This window comes from Schistocerca nitens, chromosome 7, assembly GCF_023898315.1.
Source record: "Schistocerca nitens isolate TAMUIC-IGC-003100 chromosome 7, iqSchNite1.1, whole genome shotgun sequence".
In the NCBI taxonomy this organism is placed as follows: domain Eukaryota; kingdom Metazoa; phylum Arthropoda; class Insecta; order Orthoptera; family Acrididae; genus Schistocerca; species Schistocerca nitens.
The window spans coordinates 561,717,634-561,735,971 of NC_064620.1; the positions used below are offsets into that span (position 1 = coordinate 561,717,634).

The following is an 18,338-nucleotide window of genomic DNA, read 5'->3' on the forward strand; positions in this document are numbered from 1 at the left end:
TTTGGACCACTGCAATGAAGAGTGCAACTTCTACTACAGATTCCAAATATATAATTTACTTTCACAGACAATGTTATGATAACTGTTGTCTTTCACACAAGCCAGAGCTGACAAGTGTTGCTCTTTGGAGGGCTGAAAAGAAAAAGAAGAAAGAAGCTGAAAAGAAAAAGAAGAAAGAAGGAAGGAAAAAAAAAAATCACAAATATACACAGTTTTAAAGAGACAAAATTATTCTTGTTGGATGACCACAAAACAGGAAACCTCACTTTATCTTATTAGATGTTGTTTAAATTAAAAACAGATGCTTAAGAAATTTTTCACTGTGTTTCAAAACAGTAAAAATATACGGTGAACATTATTGTACATAGACCAACAAATTATATATTTACACTTTTTACATACAAGTTCCATAACAAAATATGCTGCATATGCCTGTCCAAGTATAAGAGAAAGCTGCCCATTTGAATTTTTTAGGGGAGGTTGAAAAAAAAAATTAAAAGGAACTTCTATTTTGAAACACCAAAAGTCTTGGTTTCAATACCCGTAATGACAATATAGTATACAAATAATAACAGCAAAAATAACAATAAGTGTATTAGAAACTTGGCGAGACATAAGAAAACAGTCAGAACCTTCCACTTTGATCTATACCTAGTTGCACAGAGCTTGTTACTACCCAAGTACAGCTCACTATCTAACAATTATTTTCCAACATTTCTATAAAATTATTAAATCAAAAATATATTCTTGTGTGTTATCTGATACAGTCAAAGTGTTTAAATACACAACATAATTTGTTTCTGCAACGGGGACAGATGATACTTCAAGCATAATACTACAGTAATAATTCTGTTAGCACTCTTGTACCCGAACATGATCTTAGAACACGCTAACTGTACAATGTTTAATAGTCTATGACCTGTAACCCTGAAAGAACATTTGTCTTAACTTAATCGAGAATCATCAGACATCTGAACCAGATTCCAGCTATGCAACAAGACCTATGAAGGCACCAAATTCTTCCTCTTCATCTTCCTCTTCTTCATCCATTTCAGCATCAAGCTCAGCATCAAGCTCTACTCCATGGAAAAGCAGATTGAAGCACTTAGATGATCTGCTACTAAAATGCAGGTAAGGGCACTGTGGATTCAGACGAGCACTACAAATCCAGCAGAAATAGGTATTGCATCGCCAGCATACCATTTTGTTGCATCCATCTGATTTCTGTAATGTTAGTAGCAGTGATTCACAAAACATGTTAACATTTTCTGTATACAATGCATATATATAATGAATATTATGCATTTCATCTACAAGGTGAACAACCACTAATTTGGTGTACACAGTTCTCACGTAATTTAGTCTCAAAAATCATGTACTAAAAAGATATATGAAATTAAAGATGGGTGGGTTGCTTAATGTTTATGTAAATGCATATTCAATCAAGTACAGAGTTGTTCTCTTCAAACAACGGTCAAATTTTGACATCATAATGTTTATTCTTTGAATTTAGTTAAAAAACAAATTTATATTAAATTCAAATAGCCAAAGGGCAATGTAAACCTCTAGAGGTGAAAAATTTTTGTGAGAATCATTCAGAAGGAAATGTTAGATATCAATTGGGTGCACAGTTTTGTCAGTAATACGTTACACGACAAAGAAATAGGAATTTTGCAACTATCATAAACTTGGCTCCTAATTATTCATCTTCAGGTAAAATTTCCTACCAACAACTACAGATGTGATGTGTTAGCACGCAGTATGAAAATACGTTAACATGAGTTAACAGACATTAACTGACAAAATTATACATAAAAAGCACAAAATTGTCATAGTTCAACAGTATACTATAGAACTAAAACAATTCTGTGTTTTTCATTTATAATTACAAAATTGTTCCACTAATCAGTAATGAAAGAATCACACTTAACAGGATATTAACTGACATTACCTATATGCAGCTTTACTGTACGATTAAACGATGATGGCGTCCTCTTGGGTAAACTATTCCGGAGGTAAAATAGTCCCCCATTCGGATCTATGGGCGGGGACTACTCAGGAGGACGTTGTTATCAGGAGAAAGAAAACTGGCGTTCTACGGATCGGAGCGTGGAATGTCAGATCCCTTAATCGGGCAGGTAGGTTAGAAAATTTAAGAAGGGAAATGGATAGGTTAAAGTTAGATATAGTGGGAATTAGTGAAGTTCGGTGGCAGGAGGAACAAGACTTTTGGTCAGGTGAATACAGGGTTATAAATACAAAATCAAATTGGGGTAATGCAGGAGTAGGTTCAACAATGAATAAAAAAAATAGGAGTGCGGGTTAGCTACTACAAACAGCATAGTGAACGCATTATTGTGGCTAAGATAGACATGAAGCCCACGCCTACTACGGTAGTACAAGTTTATATGCCAACTAGCTATGCAGATTATGAAGAAATTGATGAAATGTATGATGAGATAAAAAAAATTATTCAGGTAGTGAAGAGAGACGAAAATTGAATAGTCATGGGTGACTGGAATTCGACAGTAGGAAAAGGAAGAGAAGGAAACGTAGTAGATGAATATGGATAGGGGCTAAGAAATGAAAGAGGAAGCTGCCTGGTAGAATTTTGCACAGAGCGTAACTTAATCATAGCTAACACTTGGTTCAAGAATCCTGAAAGAAGGTTGTATACATGGAAGAACCCTGGAGATACTGACAGATTTCAGATAGATTATATAATGGTAAGACAGAGATTTAGGAACCAGGTCTTAAATTGTAGGACATTTCCAGGGGCAGATGTGGACTCTGACCACAATCTATTGGTTATGAACTGTAGATTAAAACCGAAGAAACTGCAAAAAGGTGGGAATTTAAGGAGATGGGACCTGGATAAACAGAAAGAACCAGAGGTTGTACAGAGTTTCAAGGAGAGCATAAGGCAACAATTGACAGGAATGGGGGAAAGAAATACAGTAGAAGAAGAGCTTTGGGTAGCTTTGAGGAATGAAATAGTGAAGGTAGCAGAGGATCAAGTAGGTAAAAAGACGAGGGCTAGTAGAAATCCTTGGGCAACAGAAGAGGTACTGAATTCAATTGATGAAAGGAGAAAATACAAAAATGCAGTAAGTGAAGCATGCAAAAAGGAATACAAACGTCTCAAAAATGAAATCGACAGGAAGTTCAAAATGGCTAAGCAGGGATGGCTAGAGGACAAATGTAAGGATGTAGAGGCTTATCTCAAGGGGTAAGATAGATACTGCCTACAGGAAAATTACAGAGACCTTTGGAGAAAAGAGAACCACTTGCATGAATATCAAGAGCTCAGATGGAAACCTAGATCTAAGCAAAGAAGGGAAAGCAGAAAGGTGGAAGGAGTATATAGAAGGTCTATACAGGTGCGATGTTCTTGAGGACGATATTATGGAAAGGAAGATGATGTAGATGAAGATGAAATGTGAGATATGATACTGTGTGAAGAGGTTTGACAAAGCACTGGAAGACCTAAGTCGAAACAAGGCCCCGGGAGTAGACAACATTCCATTAGAAGTACTGACAGCCTTGGGAGAAGGCTCTCCTGACAAAACTCTACCATCTGCTGAGCAAGATGTATAAAAAGGCGAAATTCCCTCAAACTTCAAGAAGAATGTAATAATTCCAATCCCAAAGAAAGTAGGTGTTGACAGATGTGAAAATTACCGAACAATCAGTTTAATAAGTCACAGATGCAAAATACTAACACGAATTCTTTATAGACGAATGGAAAAACTGGTAGAAGCCAACTTCGGGGAAGATCAGTTTGGATTCCATAGAAATGTTCGAACACGTGAGGCAATACTAACTCTACGACTTATCTTAGAAGAAAGATTAAGGAAAGGCAAACCTACGTTTCTAGCATTTGTAGACTTAGAGAAAGCTTTTGACAATGTTGACTGGAATACTCTCTTTCAAATTCTAAAGGTGGCAGGGGTAAAATACAGGGAGCAAAAGGCTATACAGTTTGTACAGAAAGCAGATGGCAGTTATAAGAGTCGAGGGGGATGAAAGGGAAGCAGTGGTTCGGAAGGGAGTGAGACAGGGTTGTAGCCTCTCCCCGATGCTATTCAATGTGTATATTGAGCAAGCAGTAAAGGAAACAAAGGAAAAGTTCGGAGTAGATATTAAAATCCATGGAGAAGAAATAAAAACTTTGAGGTTCACCGATGACATTGTAATTCTGTCAGAGACAGCAAAGGACTTGGAAGAGCAGTTGAACGGAATGGACAGTATCTTGAAAGATGAACATCAACAAAAGCAAAACAAGGATAATGAAATGTAGTCGAATAAAGTCTGGTGATGCTGAGGGAATTAGATTAGGAAATGAGACACTTAAAGTAGTAAAGGAGTTTTGCTATTTGGGGAGCAAAATAACTGATGATGGTCGAAGTAGAGAGGATATAAAATGTAGACTGGCAATGGCAAGGAAAGCGTTTCTGAAGAAGAGAAATTTGTTAACATCGAGTATAGATTTAAGTGTCAGGAAGTCATTCCTGAAAGTATTTGTATGGAGTGTAGCCATGTATGGAAGTGAAACATGGACGATAAATAGTTTAGACAAGAAGAGAATAGAAGCTTTCGAAATGTGGTGCTACAGAAGAATGCTGAAGATTAGATGGGTAGATCACATAACTAATGAGGAAGTATTGAATAGGATTGGGGAGAAGAGAAGTTTGTGGCACAACTTGACCAGAAGAAGGGATCAGTTGGTAGGACATGTTCTGAGGCATCAAGGGATCACCAATTTAGTACTGGAGGGCAGTGTGTGTGTGTGTGTGGGGGGGGGGGGGGGGGGTAAAAACTGTAGAGGGAGACGAAGATATGTATACACTAGGTAGCAGTAGGTACTGGGAGATGAAGAAGCTTGCACAGGATAGAGTAGCATGGAGAGCTGCATCAAACCAGTCTCAGGACTGAAGATCAGAACAACATTACCTATATGAACGTCCAAATAAATGTGTCTAAAGACTGCTAACTAGCAGCTATATTTGATCATAAAACTTGATTATTATGTTTCAGACTGTTGATAAACTTGTTATTTTTTTTTACGATTCAGTTATTTTGGTATATTTACAGAAAATTTTTAAGTTGTGGGTCGAATAAAATTATTGTGAGTAAAGGGACCACCGTGCAGTTCAGGACAGACACAAAAAGAAGATTAGACACGAAAAGAAGATTGAAATCATCACTAAGCTTTTGAACAATTTTCAATAAATAATGTGTATATAAATCATAAAAACCCTGACCAGGTTTCAGCATCATTAAGGCTATCTTCTTCAGAAGGAAAGTCGCATTAATGTTTTAAACATATTATAAAATAAACATCTAAAATACTTCATAGTTTTAAAAAAAATTAAATGGAGTACACGGAATAAAATTATACATAGGATTCAGCATCTGTTAAGAAGTAAGGAGGCAAAGCTGTTTTCTCCACGAATAGTCAGGGGTGGGGTGGGGGGGATGGGGTGGGGGGAGGGGGAATTATTATCCATCGCCTGGGATATGTGCCCGGTGTTTAATATCGGACAGACTGGTAGAGCTTTTGACATAAGATATACGTAACATTTGCTAGGGAAGAAGGGTACTAATGTTCATAATTCTACTTTCATGGAATATTTCTTAATATTGGGACACAAACCAAAAGGAGTAGAAAAAAATGATGATTCTACATATAGAGAAGACACTTCGTGTCTTGAAAGAACTTCAGGTCCTTATGAATATGAACAATAACTGTGGTCTTGTAAACAAGCAACTACAGTTAAGAAACAAACACTTCTTGAACATTTCAAGCCATTGCTCACAACTATATGAGGTTTTGGTTCACGTTTCCATGTACTTCCATTTCAAAACATCATTTCTCCCTTTTCCATATGGACTCTATACTTTGTTACTGACAGCATACCAGATGACACTGTATACCACATTCTGTTTTGTAGATTCTATGTAAAGTATATTTCCTCCTTTTTCACTTATTGTAACATCTTGATAAAATCCTGCTACAGTAAGTTCTTTATTCTTAGCATGTATTTGTAAATAACCACTTAATTTATTTTATGCTACATACTGTTGTTGTCATTTTTATAAAAATTATTTTATTCCTTTTATTATCTTTTATGAATTTTTTTTATACTACATACATTTTACTCTGTTTAAAACATCTAAATATATAGCATACTTATGTATTACTGTAACAGTCTTGTATTTCATGCCGTTGAATGTTTGTCACAATACCAGCACCAAGTACGTGGTGCACTCTACACTACATTTACCTGGTGTCACAACTAGTTGCCACATGTTGAGTCTAATGTCTGCTATTTTTACAAGCAGTACCTGTTTAACAATTTTTACTGTTTCCATGGAGGGCTTTATTCCATGTTTTCTGCTGTCTGACTTTAGCTTCATAGCTCATCACATAAGTTTACAATTTTAACATAATGTAACTTACATAAGTACCAGTTTCATTCCACATACTCCGTTTCAATGTTGTAAAGTATTAAGTATTTTAGACATTTATTTTATATTTAAAATATTATAGGTAACTTTCCTTCTGAAGGAGATACCCTCAGTGGTACTGAAACCTGATCAAGACTTTTACACTCATCTTCAGGAAAAACAGAACAGCTTGAATGCCTAGAGATAGGATGTTCATATTCACAGGACGTGTACATTAGTAAGTTCTGCAGAAATGATTACCATTTCAGTCACCTCGGTTCGGCACGTGTCCTGCTGCCTAGTAGGCCCAGGAACTGCCATGGGTACTGATAACTTGTTCCATACCAACGCTTATAAAGCGTGAATGGCATTATGTCACATACACCTGGTTCCAAAGTTCACCTGTGGTGGTTGGCATTCGGTTACAGCACTGCTCCCATTGTTTCACCATATCTGACACATCTTCACTGATGAAAAGTCTGGTAATACGGTGGGCCAGAGCAAAAGGCTGACATTCTGTGACACCAAGAAGGCATTCGTATGTGCAGCAACATGTGGTCATGCATTGTCTCACTGAAAAATGGCGTGTGGGGTGCTGTTCACAAGGTCACTCTGGTCACAGCACTCTGGATATACACCAACTGTGATTTGTGGTTGTATGCAATAGCACTCCCACACCACAAGACCTTGAGTTGGCACTTTATGTCTTGTGCAAATGCAAACACTGTGATGCTGCTCCGCATCTTTGGCAAACCAAAATACAGCCATTATTTTCAAATAAACAGAACCTGCATTCATCCAAAAACACTAATGCCATTCCTGTCCCCATTGATGTCGTTCCAAACACCATTGCCGTCTAGCATGTTTCTGCACATTCGTCAAAGGTGGAAAGAGAAGGGGATAACACACATGTAACCCGTGCTGTAATAAACGGCGAGGGACTGTCACCACTGATAGTGTACAATGTGTTACACTGTTGCCCCAGAGCCGAGGAGGATGCAGATCTGTCCTGCAACCTGCAATGCCATTTTGATGGGGGGGGGGGGGGGGGGTCTGGGTGGTGCGACCTGACCCATCTTGTCGTGTTCTACGGTGTTCTGTGAACCATTCAGCAAACACCTGTTGCACTGCCGAAACACTTTGTCCCACACAAGCAGCAATTTCCCGGATGGATATGTCACATTCTCTCACACCAATAACGCATCCTCTTTCAAACACACTGATTTGATGGTACAGTTCATTCATACATCTGAGAGGCATCCTGCATGTCTGCTCAAGTCAAGCCACACTGATCTGTTATCTTCAGTTTACAGTGACAATGAGAGCCACAGGCACATTTTACTGGTACGTGACTTGCGCCACAATATTGATATTGACCTAGAACCCGTAGGCCGACATGGTCCAAATGCCAATCATTTCTTCAGAACATACTATTGTAGATGTCCTGTGAATAAGAATGTCTTATCTCTAGTTGTTCAAGGTCTTTCATTTTTTCTGAACATCAGTGTAAAATAAATTTATGCAGCCTGTTGACTGTATATTCCTTTTACTGAAAATTTATTTACGGTTGCTGCTGTCAGCCACTTTTAAAATTGTGCAGCTGAACAATGTCCATCCTGTAAGATAATTAACAAAATCACACACAGACAAAAACAAACACATGTGCATATACATGGCTACACTGCCCCAGTTGGAACAGTGTAACCACCCATCTTTACAGGTTTCATGATCGGTTTGTTTGGGGCAGGGGCCCAAACAGCGAGGTCAATCAGGATGGCTGGATGCAGGTTTGAACCGTCGTCCTCCCAAATGCAAGTCCAGTGTGCTAACCACTGCGCCACCTCGCTCGGTAGGTTTCATGGAACAGGTAGTTAACAGCATTGAAAACTGTACCTTAAGAAAGAGGCCAACTGTAGATATATATGGAAAACTATTGTCTGTCGTGGTTCACTGGTGATTATGTGTAAGAACATCAGAAAGTGTGTGGTAAGAACTCTGTACAGGCAAACGTTCAAATATATAAATATTTTAGCAACTGAACCTGCTGATTTTCCTTGTGGTTTATTGAATACAGTATCCAATTGTACTATGGTCAGTGGACCAATTCCTTGGCTTTGAAATTTATCTGTCAAACTTCTTGGACTTCTTTCTGCGCGGGTTATGTCATAGTGATTGTCTACGAACTTATGTGAATAATGACGTATTTTTTAAAAAAAACAAAGATGTGACTTACCAAACGAAAGCGCTGGCAGGTTGATAGACACACGAACATACACAAAAATTCAAGCTTTCGCAACCAACGGTTGCTTCATCAGGAAAGAGGGAAGGAGAGGGATAAAGGATGTGGGTTTTAAGGCAGAGGGTAAGGAGTCATTCCAATCCCGGGAGCAGAAAGACTTACCTTAGGGGGAAAAAGGACAGGTATACACACACACACACACACACACACACACACACACACACACACACACACACACACACACACACACACACCTGCACATATACAGACACAAGCAGACACTTGTAAAGGCAAAGAGTTTGGGCAGAGATGTCAGTCAAGGCGGAAGTACAGAGGCAAAGATGATGTTGAAAGACAGGTGAGGTATGTGCGGCGGCAAATTGAAATTAGAAATTAGCGGAGATTGAGGCCTGGCGGATAGTGAGAAGAGAGGATATGATGAAGGGCAAGTTCCTATCTCCGGAGTTCTGACAGGTTGGTGTTAGTGGGAAGTATCCAGATAACCCAGACGGTGTAACACTGTGCCAAGATGTGCTGGCCGTGCACCAAGGCATGTTTAGCCAAAGGGTGATCCTCATTACCAACAAACACTGTCTGCCTGTGTCCATTCATGCCAATGGACAGTTTGTTGCTGGTCATTCCCACATAGAAAGCTTCACAGTGTAGGCAGGTCAGTTGGTAAATCACGTGGGTGCTTTCACACGTGGCTCTGCCTTTGATCGTGTACACCTTCCGGGTTACAGGACTGGAGTAGGTGGTGGTGGTGGTGGTGGTGGTGGTGGTGGGAGGGTGTATGGGACAGGTTTTACACTGGGGACGGTTACAAGGGTAGGAGCCAGAGGGTAGGGAAGGTGGTTTGGGGATTTCATAGGGATGAACTAAGAGGTTACGAAGGTTAGGTGGACGGCGGAAAGACACTCTTGGTGGAGTGGGGAGGATTTCATGAAGGATGGATCTCATTTCAGGGCAGGATTTGAGGAAGTCGTATCCCTGCTGGAGAGCCACATTCAGAGTCTGATCCAGTCCCGGAAAGTATCCTGTCACCAGTGGGGCACTTTTGGGGTTCTTCTGTGGGAGGTTCTGGGTTTGAGGGGATGAGGAAGTGGCTCTGATTATTTGCTTCTGTACCAGGTCGGGAGGGTAGTTACGGGATGCGAAAGCTGTTTTCAGGTTGTTGGTGTAATGGTTCAGGGATTCCAGACTGGAGCAGATTCGTTTGCCACGAAGACCTAGGCTGTAGGGAAGGGACCGTTTGATGTGGAATGGGTGGCAGCTGTCATAATGGAGGTACTGTTGCTTGTTGGTGGGTTTGATGTGGACGGACATGTGAAGCTGGCCATTGGACAGATGGAGGTCAACGTCAAGGAAAGTGGCATGGGATTTGGAGTAGGACCAGGTGAATCTGATGGAACCAAAGGAGTTGAGGTTGGAGAGGAAATTCTGGAGTTGTTCTTCACTGTGAGTCCAGATCATTTTTTAACACAGGTTGAGAAACCACAAGCCCATACCAATTATGCTAGGTTCATTTGAATGTGTCTAGAATTCACTGAGACAGTAAAATGTAAACGACGTGTGATTAGGGCCTCCCGTCGGGTAGACCATTCGCCAGGTGCAAGTCTTTCAATTTGATGCCACTTTGGTGACTTGTGCGTGAATGGGGGATGAAATTATGATTAGGACAATTGACAGTGAACTAAATCATGTGTTCTGGCAGCAAGTGGACATTTTGAAGACATTATGTGAGGTTTGTTACTTATTTGTAACACACCGAAATGATAAGTGTAAGGAAAGTTGACGCAACTGACACATGCATGCAAAAATACTAAGCGCTTTCGGACTTGTGTTGATACAGCCCTATTTTTTTTAATTTTTTCATGATGCATCCAATTCATAAGTACTGTATTGTCCTCTATTTTTGATACTGCATCCACAATCAATTACCAAAGTAACTGGAGACAAATGTGAAATGCAAGCCATAAAAAATAGGAGAGAGAAAGTTCAGCAGATTTTTGGGGCCAAATGTGAGAATTAGCTGAGGGAGATAAGTGTGTAAAAAGTAATGCAGTCAAATAATGATGAAATACCACGAATAAAAGAAGGAAAAATGTGCTAAATATGTCCAAACGCACTTGTAGATTGAAGGCACATAACCAAGATGGAGTAACTTTTGGAGCTATCAGTTCCTTTCACAGGGAGAACAGAGGGATAGGTTGAGAAATGTTAGAAAGAGGTGGAAGTCACTCACCCCAAGTTGAGAGGAACCCACCTCATGTCTTTGCAACCTCCCCAACCTATGCCTCTTTCCTTCCTGCAGAAGGAAAAGATAGTTCTGGAAGCTAGGAATAATTCTTTACTTTCTAATGAGTTTACTGGCAGTCCTAGAATTTATTGCCCTGAAGGTAAAAACTATCCAGCAATTCTGTGCCTTTGTAATTAAATGAACAATCACCATCAGTGATTGGAAGGGGGTAGAGTAGCATGGGGAAGTACTGCAACCCGTGGAACCCAAGTGGCTAACAAGAACTGGCTAAGGGATAGAGATGGTTATGACAACCAAGGCTGGGTGAGAGGGTGACTGGGAATATAAGTCTAATTATCCCATGAATCAAGATGCCATAGCAAATTGAGTATCTCAAGATGAAGCCCCCATAGTACCAACTGTCACATTATAATGACATGCCACACTGCTCATTCTTCATACTTCTACATAAGAATTCTTAAGTTAATATCAATTTTCTCCAGGCTCTATAAAATATTGCTACATTTCCTTTAAAAAACTCACTCATTCCAATACAGGGATCGGAAAGTTAACTGGAAGAGTTTCTCTTTACCACTGTCAGCAATTGTCATGTTGAGATGTTGAGCTCATTACCTTAACAGCAGAAGTTAATCTAACTTCTTTATGAATTTTACACCCAGAATACTAGAGGTATTATTTTAGGTCACTGTCAGGCTGATCAGGCATAATATTTATGCATAATTGTTTCACACCATTAAAAAAACCATCAGAACAAGAGAACTCTATTTGTCACTGTAAGAGACTTCTACAAAAATCAGTGCCATCCATTGAATTTACATGAAAGTAAAGCTGCCACGATGAACCTGAAGCCTGATTTGAACACACAGTGCTTTACTAGGCATGGCTCTATTGGAGGTGGTATTCTATTGCCTTCCTCCAACCTCTGAACTATGGGCAGCTTTGCATTTTTCACATTAACAAACATGACAAGTGGTGAAAGAAGTGGTAAGTGACAAACAGAAATTTAGTAGCATAATACAGAACAAATTATTGAAAAGGTACCTTCTAGCCAACAATTCAATTATTCTTACCTCTATGGCAGCATTACAATTAGGACAGTTCTTACTGTTGCTACTAATCCATGCTTCTGACATTGTATTGTCAACAAGTAATTGTAACTGCCTTCTACCATAACGCTGCTCCAGCACTTCCTTTTGCTTCTCATCTGCTGACCGATATTCCTCCACAAGCCGCATTTTTTCATCTATGTGCAAAGTGAGAGGGCAAATTGTTTAACAGAATATAAAGTTTATATGTTTTAGATTGAGTAGTGCACAAAAATGTTAATTTTACCAAATGTTCTTTGGCTGCAATCTTTTAACGAAACATAGCCTAAATGTTGTTTAACATAATCCTTTTACCCAGAACATAAATGCCATTAAAATGAAATATGATAAGAATTTGAACTCTACACAAAATAGGCGCATTGCCTTAGGGGAAAACAGACTGTCTTCTAAATGGAATTTTTTTAGTTACATATTTCAGACTCGGTTAAAAAATAAATGGTATCATTACGAGTCTAGACTTTTTAGCAAGTCATCATCAGATAATCTGTTTAAAAAAGAAAATGGGAGATAGTAAAATACTATGAAATTAAACTACAAAACCACATCAACACCTATACACAACTACACACAATTTTCTATCCAATCATTTTTTCAATACTTTTTTCCTTGGCTCCGGTTGCATTCAGTGCAAACAAGCAACGCATGTTATGTACAGGACAAGCCACTAATGCCTGTGTCTGGCTAGTCAGCAGATATTGTAATGACAAGTGGCCCATGTGTGAAAGTACGTTGAGAGGCGTGCACACTGGTCATAATGGTGCAGTTACTGCAGCCTCTGAACAATCAACTACATGACTAAAATTATATTAAAATCTGTTCATAATTAATAAAGAAAGAAAAGACTCAATATTCCTCAAAAGACACCAAAGTACTACAGAAGACTGTAATAATTTTGCAGTTATGTGGGAATCGGATTGTAGCCTGATCAGCAGCAATAATTTATGAAGAGGTATGAAGGGGAATTCAAAGTTATAACACCACTGATATTAGAGTCAGTAGAGTCTGAGCCCCCATACATACCTGTCACAATAGTCAAAGGGTGGCCTACCTTTGAATCCGGTACAACATTGTAAATGTTCAGTTTTAGGTGACAGTCTACAATATGTGTACAACTACAGTCAGTGCAAGATGGCAACTGTTGGGAGGGCGGAAGTAGAGATGGTTTTGCATCAGGAGGCGCTCTCCCAGTTTGCTCCTTGTCTTTTTTTCCTCAGGAGGAGGCTGGTGACCTGTTGCCACAAGTAGACGCAGTGAAAGAATGTTCAGAATTAGTTATTTATTTCCATAAGTTTCAGTCAGTTTTTCAACTCGCTGTTGACATCGGCTGTCGACGCCTATTGAGGATTTGTGTCTTAGTGGCCTTCAGCCCGCTTGAGGTAGCTGCTGCTGCATCCTTTGTTCCCTGCTGTCTGCTTAATGGCAGTTCACTGACTGTGGTGGCTCCGGCACTGCCCATACAGTGAAGGCGATGCGTGTGTTGGACTTACTCATGTCAATCTGGACAGAACTCTGTCGCCTCCCATTCACCACTGCTTTTCTTCATCTGCTGAAGTGAGATGACGGTTGAGGTGTAGCTGCTTAGTACGATCATCCTCTGAAGTATCAGAAACACTCATGTTCCGATCCAGGATGATAGGGAAGACCCCCCAGGTTCACCCCTCTGCTACAGCGATGGACTAATGTTGAACTCTGCGACTGGTGATCATAGCGAGGCACCCATCTTTTCCAGTAGTGGTTGTCGTTGTTCAGTAGTGTGCACTAAATCTACAACACGTTACTGTAATCTGGGAATTGAGTGTGAACGTTATTCACATCATCGATCTGTCTGACCAACTGCATTACAAGCTAAAATGCTGGGGTATTTATGGAGCAAAGTCGTGGCCAATGTTTACCCAACATCACTTGTCATGACCGTATAGGTCTAGCTGTTATGAAGGTATCAGCCAGGGGTTCTCACTCTTCCGTGCATGCTTAATGAGTTTGTTATAGTATATGACCGGCTCATAAAAACTTTTTGTGGCAACTGTTGCTTTAGTAATAGTATTTCTTTCATCATGTCACAAAGTAGGCGTGATCCCACCTAGCTGCTCCACACCACTACATTTCTGCTGAGGTCCATTGTTTGTTTCACCGGAAGTGCCAATGTTGTGTTTTCCCCTGACTCACTCTCGGTGCTGAAATATTCTTCTTCTTGCCCCTCATGTTGACACTGCCGTAATTTAAGTGAGATAGCTTTGCTCTGAGACTTTCAAAATGTTAACAGTCTGCTGCCTTCTACGAGGCTGGCCTGCAATCCCTCTCCTTCAAAAAATTTATACAAAATTTTAGTAAAAACAAAAATCTTAATACAAAATATTTCTCTACTTACAAAATTCTTTACCAACTTAAGATTGTTAAATTTCTGTGTTCTTTCTGGCACAACCCACTTAAGGGGGATCTCATGTGTGGTTTCTAAATCTGCTTGCATAATTTTGAATCTTAGGAAAAGATACACTGCACAAATCACCACTAGTATGGTGATTATACTAGTGTCCGTAAGACTAATGGTAACTGTGTTCTGCTTTCATCCATGGTGATATCCCTGAAGATGTCTTAACATTTGTTCGACAGCAATTTGCCAATTTTTTGCACCAATTAAGCTGTATATGTCCTACAGTATGGTAGCATCTGGCGTGTAGTTTACAAAGGAAACATTTTAAATAGGTAAAATTCTGAAGGGATTTTCTGTCCAATACAATGCTGGTTGTGCACTACAAATTACTGTAGTATGCATGATGGTTGTTCATAGGTGAAAGTATACTCCTGCTATAGCACATTCTGTTCCGTTGATTAATATACCACTAATCTGCAATTCCACTCATCATTCCTGTAAAAGTATCGTTTTTGTAATGGTTCACTATTACCATTTGTGGCTTGTACACAGTATAAATCCAATGATTTCCAACCCACTGAAAATGTGTTTCTGGCTTCATAACCACCTTCTTACAATTGGGTGCATTCATATTTCCTTAAAGTAGGTTTGCTTCGCAACATTGGTTATCTGTTTGAACTACTAATGCAGGACAAATAATAATAGTTTCATTAATACAACTACCAAGAGATCTACTGATAGAACTACGCACATTTTCAGTTATTTAGACACACGTAGTAGTTCATTAACCAAGAATTTAATCCATCTGTCAACAACACTCCGCGCAAATGGATATGCACAAATCTTATAACATTTAAATTGTAAATTATGACTTACAGCTAGTTACAGGGACCTGTACATTAACATTAAAACACACACACACACACACACACACACACACACACACACACAATTTATCTTGTATAAACTTGTTGCTCTCATTTATGGAAATATCATGCCACAGACACGTGGTAAATTCCTTTTTCCTCTTGAAATATTCCTTACAAAAATCTTTTTAGTGTTAACAGTGTAGTGGTTAATTGTTTATTTGTAGGATGCTGGACAGCTTCTCTAATTGAAACTTTCCTGGCAGATTAAACCTGTGTGCCGGACCGAGACTCGAACTCGGGACATATGCCTTTCGTGGGCAAGTGCTCTACCAACTGAGCTACTCAAGCACGACTCACGGCCCATCCTCACAGCTTTACTTCTGCCAGTACCTCGTCTCCTACCTTCCCAACTTCATTCTGGGAGCTTCTCTAATTATTTTTGATTTTATTCAATGGTCACAAACTGTTTGCTAATTCTCTTGTTAGCCTAGCTAACCCTACCACCCTGTGTAACATTTTCAGATGACTATGTTACACTTAAAATTCTTATTCATCGCAATACTTGTATCATTAACATATTGCAGTAATTCAATTGTTCTTTTATGCATCCTTTTTAGTTATATTTAACAATCCTCACTCCAGACCCATAATTTGTGTCATATGCCAACCCACTATTGTTCCTGTAGTGTCTTGTTACTTCTTGCACTTTAAAAATTGTACTATTCAGACTTGAAATATCATTATCTGAAGTGTCAAACATGGTTTTTAGTAGTTTACCACCCACATTCAGCCATCCTCTCTTTCTCTGTATTAGAGAATGTTTTACCCATTACTTGCTGCAACAGCTCTCTCAGCTTATCATAGCAAAACTTAAGCTAATAATTATATTGCCCCCATTTGGTGTCTTTCGCACTTCTGACATGTCTTGCAAACGTTTCACTTCATTCCTAACCTCCCAGATATTGAAGGTCAGTATCAACAACCATCTGTGATTTTTGTGATCTTACTTGTTGTAATACCTCTGTTCGCAAAGCTGCTGAGACTACAGCACATGCACCACAATTTTGTGTGTGTGTGTGTGTGTGTGTGTGTGTGTGTGTGTGTGTGTGTGTGTGTGTGTGATTTTTTGTTTTTACTGCTGAATGCTATGGTTGAAAGCTTTGTGTAGGTGTCTTAACTGTGCCTGTCTGCAACTTGACATGTCCTCTTTATGGTAAGTAGCAATCTATCTTTTCCTGCATTGTTAATTGTAACTTTACATTTACAGGTGACTATCTTCACCACCTGATAAGGACCCTGAAACTTAACCAAAAACGTTTTTTCCTACCCTTCGGAATGCAAGGGTTCACAAGTACTACCCAATGACCCATCCAATACTGTGGTAAATTCCTCTTACTTAACCCCACATGCTCTTTACAGTCTAGCACTTTCATGTTTGCCTATTTTGCCCTTTGCCACACTTCCTTTAGAATTCTTGCAAACACCTTGTCATGTTCACCATCTTTTCCCAATTTTAGTTGAAGCACACCAAATGGAGATGGCACTCTGCATCCATGTACAACCTAGTAATTTGATAACTCTATTCCTGTGCAAGTTTTTCAACTGACGACACTAACTACAAAATCTAAATATATGTCACAGTGTATGTGTTGAGAATTCATATAATGGCTTAGCATCTTTGGTTTAGCCCTATGAACTCTTTCTGTATGACCATTTGCCTGAGGGTGGAATGGACTCTTAAGTAATTTCTCAATTCTCAGGAAGCGACAACTGCTTAATGAGATCAGACATGAAATTTTGGCCCATAATAATTGCTTGCAGCACCCAAAATTTAAGTATCCAATGATTTACCATAGCATGAACTACGGTGCTCGCTTTCTGGTCCGGTATTGCTATAATTACTAAATATCTCTAGAAGTGATTGATAACTGTTAACACATACTTGTTACCCGATGGACTCTCATGAAATTACCCCAAAATATCAGCTCCTATCATTTGAAATGTATAGTCGGACTCTGGCAGTCCTTATGATTTTATCTTCTCATGGCAAAAAATCAGAATGCTGCAAACACAGAATACAGTTCTTGACACACTGCTGAACGTCAGCACGTTTTGTTTGCCATCAGACGCTTACTGCTACTCTTCTGTGTGTTCTCCTCTTACCCCTGTGACCTAATAATGTATGATCATGTTCTTGCTGTAATACCTCTGTTCGCAAAGCTGCTGAGACTACAGCACATGCACCACAATTTTTTGATCTGCATAATATCCCATCTTGTATGACAAACTGTGGCAGTTTGCAATACGCCTGACAGTCTTTTTTATTGCACTTTCTTCAGATCTTTGATATCAAATCCAGAGACTTGCAATGCCCAATCTTTTTACTAAGTGTATCAGCATTTTTGTGTTTTAACACCCAGTTCGTGGATTACATCATACTGAAATTCACTTAGTTCCAAATCACATCTTGTTAGAAGACTTGATGGAATTTTTGCCATCGTAACCATTCTAAATCTGCATCATGATTAACCAAAGTGACAGATAAAATCAAAAATAAGAAATACCATATATCAATACCAACATCTTTTCAGTGGTAGAATAATTTTGCTTGGCCTTATTAAGATGATGAGAGATATATGTGATTGAGTGTTCTTTCCCATCAATGATTTTTCCAAAAATTACTCCTAAAACTATACTACATGTATCACAACACAATATGAATTCTTTTGTGAAATGTGGAAAAATTGAAATTGGATCTGAAGTTAATACATCTTTTAAATTTTGAAACACTGTCTGACACTCAGGTGTCCAGCTAAACATAACATCTTTTTGCAATAGTTTTGTTAGTGGTTGTGCCACTTCAGCACATCTCTTCATGATTTTTCTGCAGTAATTTGCTAATTCAAGGAAAGATTGTAATTGTTTAACTGTCTGAGGGACCAGAAAGTCATGTACTGCTGATGTAAAGTGTTGATTTGTCCTTATTCCAGTTCTGCTAATTATATGCCCCAGACAGTTTACTTGTGATGGTGCAAAGAGACAC

General features: G+C 39.0%; 1 protein-coding gene across 1 annotated transcript in view; it reads right to left on the reverse strand.

The window, feature by feature from the left end:
• Positions 1–267: 267 nt before the first annotated feature.
• LOC126195095 (E3 ubiquitin-protein ligase RNF14-like) overlaps positions 268–18,338 on the reverse strand; it is a 104,925-nt gene continuing 86,854 nt past the window's right edge. Inside the window, exons 7-8 of the mRNA XM_049933558.1 lie at positions 12,020–12,192; positions 268–1,224 (exon numbers count right to left, since the gene is read on the reverse strand). Of these exons, the coding sequence (XP_049789515.1) occupies positions 988–1,224; positions 12,020–12,192 (410 nt within the window). The 3' untranslated portion in view covers positions 268–987. The remainder of the gene's footprint in view (positions 1,225–12,019; positions 12,193–18,338) is intronic.